At 38.4% G+C, this 12286-nt stretch overlaps 1 protein-coding gene across 15 annotated transcripts in view; it reads left to right on the top strand.

The window, feature by feature from the left end:
* The window catches only part of EHMT1 (euchromatic histone lysine methyltransferase 1), a 430700-nt gene extending 420569 nt beyond the window's left edge, over positions 1-10131 (top strand). For all 15 annotated transcript variants that reach the window (XM_069072710.1, XM_069072712.1, XM_069072720.1 and 12 more), the window contains one exon: positions 8424-10131. In XM_069072710.1, the coding sequence (XP_068928811.1) occupies positions 8424-8604 (181 nt within the window). In that variant the 3' untranslated portion in view covers positions 8605-10131. The remainder of the gene's footprint in view (positions 1-8423) is intronic.
* Positions 10132-12286: the final 2155 nt, after the last annotated feature.

The raw sequence follows: 12286 nt of genomic DNA, 5'->3' as shown, positions 1-12286 counted from the left end.
ATCAGGGCCTGGTTTAGGTTTCTTAAAAGTCAGTAAAACAGTGTTATAAGGTTATTGACTGGAACAATAATGCCTTGGTCTCTCAGGGAGTCAGTAATGGGTAAAATACCTTAAATAGCTTCTAGATAAGGGATACTGGAACACAGATGGTGGTGACCCTGCTTTGGTCCTTATGGTAACAGGTAGCTGGTTTTAACAAACCTACACCTGAGAGTGAAGTGACTGATAGAGAATCAGGGATATCAGGTGGAAGGCTCAGATTTCCTTGGGCGTCATGACAGGAAATGGGGAACAAGGAAAGCAGTTCTTCTTCAGAGGGCCCTTGAAAGTCCTCTTGAGTCCTCTGAAAAATCTCTCATAATAGGGTATAAGGAAAGAGGGAGTCCTGGGAATTGTAAAGATACAAAAACATTAGAGGAACATGAAATAGTGTTCTTTAGCTTGCATAAAAGATCTTTACTGAGAATATTAAGTGGAAATTGAGTCATAAAAATGAAAGAATGTTTAACTGAGAGAGGGCCAATGGTGACTTTTTGAGGAGACAATTTGAAGACAGGCTTGGGGCTGTGTGGTAATGCCAACAGTGTTTTGGGATCCAATAGAAGTGCGCTCAGGATCTAGTATTAAAACTGAACTAGAGGTTCCAGTGTCTAACAAATAATCATAAAAATTATCAACAACTTTAACAGTAATGCGGAGTTCATCAGTGCAGGGAGAAATAAAACCTAGAATGATTGGGGCAACGACATCAGGATCAGGGAAAATAAATTCCTTATCAGAATTTATGGTCCCTGTGTCTCCCCCACACCTTCATGCTGTAAATTTCCTTCGTTTCCTTCAGGACCTCCATCCTTATTGTTATTAAATCCCTCTCTTCAGAACTTGCCTTATAGCAAGGTGTCCCTTCTTATAACAGTAAAAATATTTGTGTGTCTGACAGTGACCAGGTAGAGTGTGAAAAGGAACTGGGGATGTTTAGACAACTGAGATTGAGGTTTTTGCTTAGGTTTTACTTTCTCTTTATCTCTTCCTTCATAAATCTATTAAGCAATACTTTTAAAAGTTCACCAATGGTCTTTTCATGCCACCCAGAGCAACGTTTATAGAAATAGTTGCATATTTCTGGAATGAATAGGTTAACAAAGACTGAATTATCTCTTATATTAGTTGGATCTAACCCTGAGTACCACTTAGCATTTTTATACAACCTGTCATAAAAGTAGTAAGGAGTTTCATTCTCTTCCTGGATTATTTCTTGGAATTTGTTTCAGTTTTCAGTTTGAACAGTATATGCCTCTATTCATGAATTAAGGATTCCCTAGCTTGTAACAACCTAGTGTAAACAGCTGGATTGTTAGGGTTCCCAAGGAGGTCTTACAAAGGCTAGTTGGGAAGATTCCCTGAGTGGTCTGGGACTTATCTATTTATTAGCAGTCTCTGTGATGGCAGTTCTTTCCCCAGGGAAGACCAGTGTTTCCATTAAGTCAGTTTTACATCTCCCCTGGTTGATTATGACACCTAAAAAGGACCTTAAATTGGGTTATAACAACTACGGGATCTTTTATCAAATTTCTCCTCCATGTGGTTAGGTCAGAGGAACTGAAAGTTGACAGAATTTTTCCCTACTGGGAGATAGCATGTATATATCTGTCCTGTAGCTAGTCCCTTGTTTTTTAAAGAAGCAACATCTCTTACCTTAGTTGGAGAATAGGATGGAAGAGCAGAAGGAAAAGACAGAACAGAATAGATAGAAGAGGACTCTCTAAGAGATTTTCAGATGGACATGTTGCATCAGGGAGAGCTGCCCAGCAAAACCAATAGTACATTTGCTTTGGATAAGTTTGTTTAATAAAATAAGTTTGTTTAATATACCCAATCTTAATTTAAATAAACAATAATCAAATGTACCATACTGAGGCCAGAATAATTTGTCAGCCAGATCTCTTGCTCACACAGTTAATAGCACATTTCTTTGTCATATCCATACTCATATTATGAATTGAGAGTTTCCTTGTTAAGGAATTTTTTAGGTTGGGGTCCCATTGGTATGCTAATGTATACTACACCTCATCACTCTCATAAGGTGTCCCTCAAAGGAGAGTTTCTTTCCCCAGCAAAGCTCTCACAGGAATCTCCCTGGGAATGCTCCTACTGGATTTTCCCTGAGATGTTTGTCAACCAGGGAGCTAAATAATGTTCTGGTAAGTCTCCCGTGGGAATAAACTAACATAGGGTCTTTCCCTTTCCCTTACAAAACTTTCAAGGGAATAAAGTGAGATTGCTCTTAGACTACAATGACTTTAGAATCTGATTAATTTCAAATATTGCTTCTATGTCGAGTCAGTCAGAAATTAATTACACGTCCATGTCAGTTTCTTGGTTTATATGTCTCAAGGATTTTCCTACTTGTAAAAGAGAATCCTCTTTCTATAAAAAGGATTTTCTTGTTTGCAGGAGAAATAATTTATCTTTTCCTACTTGTAGGAGAATTTCCTCTATAATAGGGATTATCTTATCTGTAGGAAAGATTGCTCTACTTTCTCTTTCTGAGACAAAATCCCTTTGTCCTGCTGGTGGTGTTCTCTCATTCAGGGTCTTACCTTGACTCAGAGAAATTTCAATTGAGGTTGAGGGCATAGCCAACTGCTGTGACAGAGGTCCTCAGAGAAGTCCCTTGGTGAAAAGTTGTCTGGAACACTCTAGGGTGTTCTTCAGAGAGGGCTGTTTCAGGGTCTGAGAGTCCCAATGTTCGACCTTCTAGCTGGCTTGTCAGTTGTCATGGTAGCATAGCTCTCTGCAATAAAGATAAACTGGGCAACAAAGTTCTGAGCATGATCAATTTATTGGCAAAGCTAGCAATAAATGGGATCCAAGGCTCTGCAGAAACCAATGCTGTAATAACAAAATTCATCTGGAAGAACAAAAGCTCAAGGATATCGAATCAGTGAAAAAAGTTATGAAAGAAGGTAGACTAGCCAAAACAGATCTCAAACCGTTAGTATAAAGTGATAATTATCAAAATAATCTAGTACTGAGTCAGATATAGAGTGATGGATCAGTGGAATAGATTAGGTACAAATTACCTTATAATAAATAACCAGAGTAATCTAGTATATGATAAATCCAAAGATCCAAGCTTTTGGAACAAAAACTCATTATATTACAAAAACTGCTGGGAAAACTGGAAAATGGTGTGGCAGAAACTAGGTATAAACCCACATCTCACACTGTATACCAAGATAAGATCAAAATGAGTTCATGACTTACACATAAAGGGTGACAGCATAAGCAAATTAAGAGAGTATGGAATAGTTTATCCGTCAGATTTATGGATAAGGGAAGAATTTAAGATCCAAGAAGATAATAGAGAACATTGCAAAATGTAAAATAAGTAATTTTATGTAAAATTTAAAAATTTTTGCACACACAAAACCAGTGCAGCCAAAATCATAAGTAAAGCAGAAAACTGGGAAAAATAAGTTTGCAACAAGTGACTCTCATCTTTATGAGCCTTATTTCTTTTTTTTTCTTTCTCTCTTTTTTTTTTAAGCAATTGGGGTTAAGTAAGTAAGTTGCCCAAGGTTACATGGCCAGTTATTTTGTGTGGGTGTTAAGTATCTGAAGCCAGAACTGATCCTGGGTCCTCCTGACTCTGGGGCCGGTGCTCTTACTCACTGCACCACGCCACCTAGCCACCCCATGAGCCTCACTTCTTAAATATATAGAGAACCTGAGTCAAATTTATAAAAATACAAGTTGTTCCCTGATTAATAAATGTTCAAAGGATAAGAACTATTTTCAGACAAAGGCATCAAAGCTATTTATAGTCATATGTAAAAAAAAAACAATTAAATCTATTGATTAGAGAAATGCAAATTAAAACAACTCTGAGGTACTACCTCACACCTAGCAGATGGGCTAATTTGACAAAAAAAGAGGATGTTGGATGTTGGAGGTGATGTGGAAAAACTGGGACACTAATACCCTGTTGGTGGAGTTGTGAGCTAATCCAGCCATTCTGGAGAATAATTATAGAACTATGCCTTAAGGGCTATAAAACTATGCATACACTTTGATCCAGCAGTACCACTGCTAGGTCTATATCCCAGAGATATATTAAAAAAAAAAAAAACCCAAAAGGGAAAAGGACCTCTATGTATAAAAATATTTTTAGCAGTTCTTTTTGTGGTGGCTAAGAATTGGAAATCAAAGTGATGTTCCTCAGTTGGGGAATAACTAAACAAGCTATGATATATGATTGTAATGGAATACTATTATACTCTTAAGAATGACTAGCAGGATGATTTCAGAAAAACCTGGGGCGGCCAGGTAGCACAGCAAGTAAGAGCACTGGCTCCAGTGTTGAGAAAACCTGGAGATCGAATCCCGGGCTCAGACACTTAGCACCCACCCAGAAACACCTGGCCGTGTAACCTTGAGCAATTTACTTAACCCCAGTTGCTTAGGGGCGGCCAGGTGGCTAAGCGAGTAAGAGTACTGGCTCCAGTGTTGGGAGGACCTGGAGATCGAATCCCGGGCTCAGACACTCAGCACCACACCCAGAAATAACTGGCCGTGTAACCTTGAACAAGTTACTTAACCCCGATTGCTTAAAAATATAAAAAAAAAAAAAAGAAAAGAAAAACCTGGAAAGACTTATGTGAACTGATGTATAGTGAAGTGAATAGAATCAAGAGAACATTGTTCACATTAACAGCCTTATTGTTTGATGAAGAACTGTGAATAACTTGGCTGTTCTTAGCAATGCAATGATCCAAGACAATCCCAAGGGACTAATGATGAAGCATACTTTCTGTCCCCAGAGAAAGAAGTGTTATTGTTTGAATACAGACTGATGTTGCATACTATTTTTCATTTTCTCTTTTTTTATTCGAGTCTTGTACAAAATGAGTAGTATGGAAATATTTTACGTTATTGTACATGTATAACTTATATCAGATTGCTTGCTGTTTTAGGGAGGGGAGGGGTGAGGTGCAGAATTTGGAACTCAAAACTTTAAATATATTTTTACAAAAACCACAAAGTATTCCATCTGGGGGTTTACAGAACATTCTTATGGTTGTTAATAAGAAACATAGTGGGTTTTTATATTATTGTGTAAATCTTAGGTACTTCTAAAAAAGGGAGAGAATGAGGAATTGTAAAATTGGTATAGTTCCTGAGGAGTAAACAAGCCTTCTTGCGATTGGCTGAGATATAGGCATTTATTAATGTAATATTTTATGATAGTGTCTGAAAGAAATAGAGAGTGTCCAAAAGGGCACTAGCTTCTGACAAACAAAAATAGGGAAACTCCAAATTGGATATTACTGCTCACAATGGGAAACTACCTCTCACACCCACTCTTCTGTTTCCCACTTGCCTTCAGCAAAACATTTCTCTCGTATCATATGATTTTGTAGCACAACAGGGCCTACCATAGAAAGCAATGTGATATAAATGGAGCTAATTAATCTTAGATTTCACACTACTAAGTTTTAGGTGTAGAGTAAAACATTTATTTATACAAATTCTGACAATATTTACTTTTGCTTTTATTAAATCTACATTAACTACATTGTTTAAAAAGGCCAACATATAAACGAATTGATTTCCTTTCTCTTAGACTATGACATAGATGGAGTTTAAGTCACAGTCTGCCATAGTTAAAAGGGATTTTCAGGACAGCATAGTGGAAAGATAGAGTCAAAAGAGTTGAGTTCGATTCCAGGCTTTACTACTTACTCCTTCTATGACCTTGGGTTCATCATTTTACTTTTCTGCACCTTAGTTTCTTCATCTGTAAAATGATAAATTGGACTAAATGGCCCAAGTCCCTTTCATTTCAAGATCATAGAAAGTCTATCTGGTCAACTTCTTAGACTTCATAGGAATTTTTTTTCCAAGATACTTCAAAGATTGGTCTTCTAACCTCTGCTTGAACACTTCCAGGAATAGGGACCTCACTACCTAGTAATACATTCTTTTCTCATTATGCATGGATTTAATTGTTCCTTCATATATGAGAGAAGCAGCATTTTGTAGTGAGTCATCTTGAAGTTAGGAAGACTTGAGAGTCCAGCTCAGCTTCTGTTGCACACTAGCTGAATGACCAAGAATGGCACTTACTTCCTGTCTTGGGCAGTTCTCTTCAACTGTAATTTACCAGTGAGTAGCTGACATGCATCAGTGGAGAAAGTTTCCACAGTAGTTATTCCCTGCACTAGTAGTATCCCAAGTCCATACTCTGATCACCTTAACTGACAGTAAAATAGAGCTGAGAGGTAGGGTGTGTGTGTGTGTGTGTGTGTGTGTGTGTGTGTGTGTGTGTGTGTGTGTCTGTCTGTCTGTCTGTCAGTGTCTGTGTGTGTCTGTGTCCTGTCTTTGATTTATAAAACAAATTAATGGTACCTTCTCTTTTTCTAAAAACTCACTTCTTGTTTACATGACTTTTCTTGAAATTTTTTCCCTGAAACAACTAAACAAATAAAAATTTCTTTCCCTACTATACAGATGCAGTAAAATTCGAAGCTTTTTCTACTTCTGAAATGTTACAGTTAGTTTATCCCCATTGTTTTGCAAGTGAGAAAACCAAGGCACAGAAAGGGATACAACTTCCACAGATATCATAGCAAGTTGTTGGCAGAGCTAGAACTGAAATAGGTCCCCTCATGTCCCGTAAAATTTTTTGCACTATATCTAGATATCCTCATTAGCCCTTCCCTTTCTGCTGGATCTTTTTTGATCATTTTGGTTTATAATATCCATTTCTGTCTCCTAGGCTTTGGGTCTTGGAACTCTCAACATCACCGTATTCTGTCCTTTTATTTTTACATCACAAGATTTTCTAAACATATCCCTCTCCTTCTCCTACATGTCAAGCTATCATTTGTAACAAAGATGTTTTTTTAAAGGAAAAAAAATTAGAAAAACTAATCCACCAACTGTGCCCGACAGCATATACACTATTGCATAGCCTTAGTTGTACTTCTGTACCACTCTCTATCCCCCTCCCCCAAGATTCTTTAGAATGAGATTTCTTGTAAGATCTTAACTTCTAACTACCATGTTTCTCCGATAATAAGACATATCCCGAAAATAAGCCCTATTGAGATTGCTACTGTAGTGAAGGTAATCCCCTGCGCTACACGCTACATTACGGTACCCTCTGTATGCACCATCGTTCCCCCCCATGAAATGCACGCCATGCTCCGAGCTGCATCCAATCAGAGCTGCAGCAGTGAGCGTGTCATCCTGTTCTTCCCCAGTGATTTGCTTGCTTGGTACATTTTTTTGTTCACATTTACCTGTTTATTAAAATTGCTGTCAATGTTCATTAAAATAAGCCCTCCCCTGAAAATAAGCCCTCTGGTGTTTTTCTGTCCAAAAAAACTAATAAGACAGTGTTTTATTATCGGGGAAACACGGTATGGGTAAGCAGCCCTTCTGTGTTTCCTAGATAATATAAATATATAAAACATTCATGGACAATTAATGTCTTTCCTAATTAATATATGTTCTTCATATTCCCTTTATTTTATTCCTTTTCCTTTAGTGAATTTTTTTCCCCTTTGATCCTTCCCTGTTTAATATTGTGATTCCCCAAATCCTGCAGCCCTTCAGCTTCCACTATACAGTCATGGACCTTTGGCAAAGTGAGAATAGCAGCACAGATCATGGGATTCTTTTGACCACATTAATACCTTTTCCTATGGGCATTTTTCACTAGAAACCAGGGTCACTGAAGTCTAGAAAATAAGCTTTCCAGTATTTAACTGTCTGGATGAATGAGTGCTTTGGACCAGGTGTTATTATTATAAGAAATGTGTGTGCTTCTACTTTATTGAGGTCTTCACCCCTTCCCAACTATCAGGCCTACAAGGAAGTTGGTATAGGATTTCATATTGAGAACTGATGGATGGGTCCTTTTTTCCCCACACATGATCTCATAAGAGCTCCTATTCACACCTTTTGATATTAGGATTCATTCTTTTCCTAGCTAAGTCTGAAGTAGCACACCTGTTTAGAAATGACAAAAAAAGAGGAATATTACAGATAGAGATAATAACTAAGCCAAGTAGGGTGAATAATGAATGAAAAATGAGTTTCTCCTCAGCATTTCATTAACATTTCAGTTTTAGTTGATTTGATAGAAATAAAAGATTTAGAGGCCCTACATTTTCATTCTCTAAACCATATCACAGTTAGATCAGTGCTGACATCTCTCCTTTCACTCATTTAGCCTTGCATTTACTCATCCATCAATTCACTCATTCAGCAAATATTTATTATGTTCAGGAACCCATGAAGAAGAGAAAGGCCTTTGAAGAACTTAAGATCTAAGGTAAAAATTTCTCCTGCTATGATTTCATGACTCAATATTCTCCTCTCTCTTCCCCACCCTTGATTTGATCTTTTCTCAGGTTTGACTATGGAGACAGATTCTGGGACATCAAAGGCAAGTTCTTTAGCTGTCAGTGTGGGTCCCCCAAGTGCAAGCACTCCAGCGCAGCTTTGGCCCAGCGTCAAGCCAGCTCTTCCCAGGATACCCAAGAGAATGGGCTCCCAGACACCAGCTCCGCTGCAGCTGCTGACCCTTTTTGAGGCCCTGATCACCAAAACTGACATTGTTTCAACTCTCTAGATTTAAATACTGTTTAAATTTCCATTTAAAGAGGACAAGAAATCTACAAATGAAGTCCAAGAGAGGTCATAAGATTTAGGGGCTGTGCCACCGACTGTTACTTGAGGAATTATGAAATAACATGCTGAATACTTTTTTGTTTCCGGTAAGTTCCCAGTTCAGTAGCCTGGGGCTAGGGCTAGGGGGGCGGGGGTGGGGAGAGAAGTGATGACCCATTTTACTAGGGGAAATGTCAGAAACACCATCTGTGGGTGTGATAACGGTGTTGTCAGAGGCAATGGAGAGGTTCCCAGCCATCTTAAAGTGGCATTACTAGTTATGACAAGGCCATGCAGTCAAGCAATGTCCCAGTCCATGACAGTGAACTTTGAAGTACTTGATGTCACTCTTTCTAAAGTTTCCAGAAGCGATTGACTTGGTACAGGCCTTCTGAGTTTTTGATGGTGGTTTTTGTGCATTTTGAAGTTTAATTTCTTCCTCTGGATCTGGTGATTCCCAGTGATGCTGTTGAAATCATTTTGGGCAATGCACACTCTTCTAAAAGATGCCTGTTAGTCACCAAATTTACCTTTCTGGAGTCCTTTTCTTTCCCTTTTCTTGAAGCCCCTATTTTGTGCCAGCCTGCCAAAGCCACCATCACTCCCACAAGCTGTCTCCGTTAAGAGTATGGCCTCCTTTGAGGCCTCCTCAGCATGTTACTGGTTCAGTGTTTGTTTCCACGGGTGACACATTACAGAAGGATTTTTTCTTCTTTCACATTAACAGTCTTAGGGAGGAAGTTTTAAAGGGATTGTACAAGACACTAACTTGGAAAAATCAGTTTGCTTTTTAAGAAATATATATATATCTAGACACATATATCAAACCTCTGACTGGCATTTCTTTGAGAGGCTTACTGAGCTCAGTAAGAGCTGAGGAGAGCCAAGGATTGTGTAACAGGGAGAAGATACCAACGCACCAGCTCGTCTGCTCCTGTCAGTTTATTTGATGCTGGGCACCTTTTAATTTTTAAGCCACATGCTATGATGATTAATAAACTGATTTATTTTCTACCATTATTGAACATTAGGACAAACAAAAAATAAAAAAAAAAAACAACACAAACAACGGTGCTGATTCTGGTGTGATTTTTACTCACCAAGTGAATATAAACTATCAATTGTATAAAAAGAACAAAGTGATTTTAGTATAAAATGCAGGAGAACCTTTTTTTTAAATTGTTAGTATTGTAGTGTGAATAAATTTGCCATCAACTTTTGTGTGATGGCTTGGCAGGTCATATAATTTTTTTTGCATCTATCTTTTTAAATACTGTAATTAGTGCAGTAACCGTGGGTTTTTTTGTGCAACTCTTCTAAAACATTCATAATGCGGTCATGTTTATTTTTTTCTGTTAAAATGTTTTTGACAGTTTTAAGAGCAGTCTTTTGGCTCAGACCATTTCTTGTTCTGTTTTCAATGAAATCAATAAAAAAAAGTACTTTAAATGAGTTTTTTATTACATTGTGTTTCTCAAATGGTTTCTGCAAAAAACGCCTCAGCTTTGACTGGATAAGATGCTTGCAGTTTGATGAATACAGACTTGGTTTAACCAGTAGCTCTAGTCCTAAGAGATTATATCATCTTAGATCACTTCATCTTTGAGTGTCTGGCCCAGGTTGTGAATTCATGGGATATCAGGATGGCTTAGATATGCCTCAGTCAACCTTATTCTCCAACATAGACAGGGCTCTCCCAGCAGCTCAGCACATAGGGTGGCCTGAGGAGTAGCTTCTTCCTTTCCACTCCAGAAATAGGTTTGAAAGATCGACAGGCCCGGATCTTACACCCAGGTCTGCAGGGCAGATTTATCTAGTGGCCTTGGAATTGCAGCTCAGAGTCATAGCAGCCACACCATAGACAGAGAAAGAGGACAAGGGAAATAAGGAGTTTTAGGTGGCATGCCATGTTGGACAGAGTGCTGAATTTGAAGTCAAGAAGACCTTGATTTAAATCCTGCTTCAGATATTGACAAGCTAGCTCTGAGACGCTGGCAAGTCATTCAACCTCCTTGAGCCTTGGCTTCCTCAACTTATTCTAAGGTGGTGGATAATACTGGCACCTCTCTTACAAGGTGGTTGTGAGGATCAAATGAGACTATATAAAGCACTTTATTGACCTTGAAGCACTACATAAACTTGAACTATTATTAACATTTTGTTGTTCTACCAGTTTTAAAAATAAAGCCCTTTCATTTCACTGAGTGCTAAGAGAAACCATGAAAAAGTAATTGAGATTTTCCAGTTATCCTCTGGCCCATCTCTTGAGTGCATATCAGGTCTATGATGCTTTTTGTTTTGGTCTTCGCCTAGCACTCTGTGAAGCCCTTTCTTTAGCAAGGAAAACTAGGTGTATATTGGCCCTTTTTAAGTTTTGGAACATCTGTAGTAAGAGAAAGATTTTTTAAAAAGTGATATGATGGCATGGCCACTTGATTCCTTTCACCATTGGAGACTCCCATATCAAGATGGACTAGGAGGTTATGAGGTTTTCTAACTGTGGTTGAGGGGTTAGAACTTATAGTCCTGAGACTGTATAGTAGCTGTGGATCTATTACTGTGGCAAATGGAGAAAGAAAAGTTGCTGAACCAGTTTCCTCACATGGAGATAAAGAATGTCAACAAACATTTTGGTGAATCTTTAGAAATATTTTCCTGCCTTACCCTGGAGAATATTTGTGCCACTTGCACTCAGTGTTAACTTAATGAAGTTTATGTCACTGTGTCTACATGAGGTTAACAGGGTTCATACTTTCTCTCCTGCTCCCCAGAACCTGAACTAGTAGAGTTCCCAAGACAAACTCATTTATTACCTTATATTTCCTTCTACCTTCCTTGCTAATATTAGGATATGGGCCTAATGATTATTCTCCTAGAGTAGGGAGTTGCTTTTTTTCACCAAACCAGACCAAGGGATATGCCAGGCAGACTTAGGAATTTAGAAATGTTTCTTAAGGAGCTCCATTGTATGTATATGTTAGACTTGATGTGTTAGTATTTTTCCTGAACTCCCCCCCCCCTTTTTTTTTATTCTTTATTAAAAGGGTAGCTTTCTGTGAGGGGAAGGGGGGAGGGGATATTTGGGGACCTGTAGGTAATGTAAAAACAAAAGTTAGCAATAAAATGTTTTTGTTTTTGTTTTGGTTTTTTTTTTTAAGTTCCTATGTAGTGTGGCATTCATTATACCTGGTCCCTTGAATGGGTTGGCAAAAGACAAGACATTCCACTCTCACCTGCCTGCCTTTGTTTTCAGAAGGGCACTGACGGGCAACTTCATTTTCAAGGTGCTGAAATAAAAGTTTATACAACCATAGAGAATATGAAACCAGTCAATACCTACATTTTAGACATTTATTTCATTATGTCTATCCAGACCCTAATGACCTTTTCTCATCCCTACCTTGGGAAGTGCACCTGTACTGTTCATCTTCTGTACATTGTAGGAACCACTGTACTCTAGGGCAGAGCTAACAAATGACTGAACCTGTAGGGGGCCATCTCCATTCGTCCTGATCTATATCTTGCCACTGGACCCAGGTGACTCTGGAGGAGAAACTGAGGCTGGTGATTTTGCACAGTCCTCCCCTCACTTAAATCCAGTTCA

This window comes from Petaurus breviceps, unplaced genomic scaffold (assembly GCF_028583685.1).
Source record: "Petaurus breviceps papuanus isolate PSGF00001 unplaced genomic scaffold, PetGlider_PUasm1.0 90847, whole genome shotgun sequence".
In the NCBI taxonomy this organism is placed as follows: Eukaryota; Metazoa; Chordata; class Mammalia; order Diprotodontia; family Petauridae; genus Petaurus; species Petaurus breviceps.
This window is presented reverse-complemented; position numbering and strand designations above follow the sequence as displayed.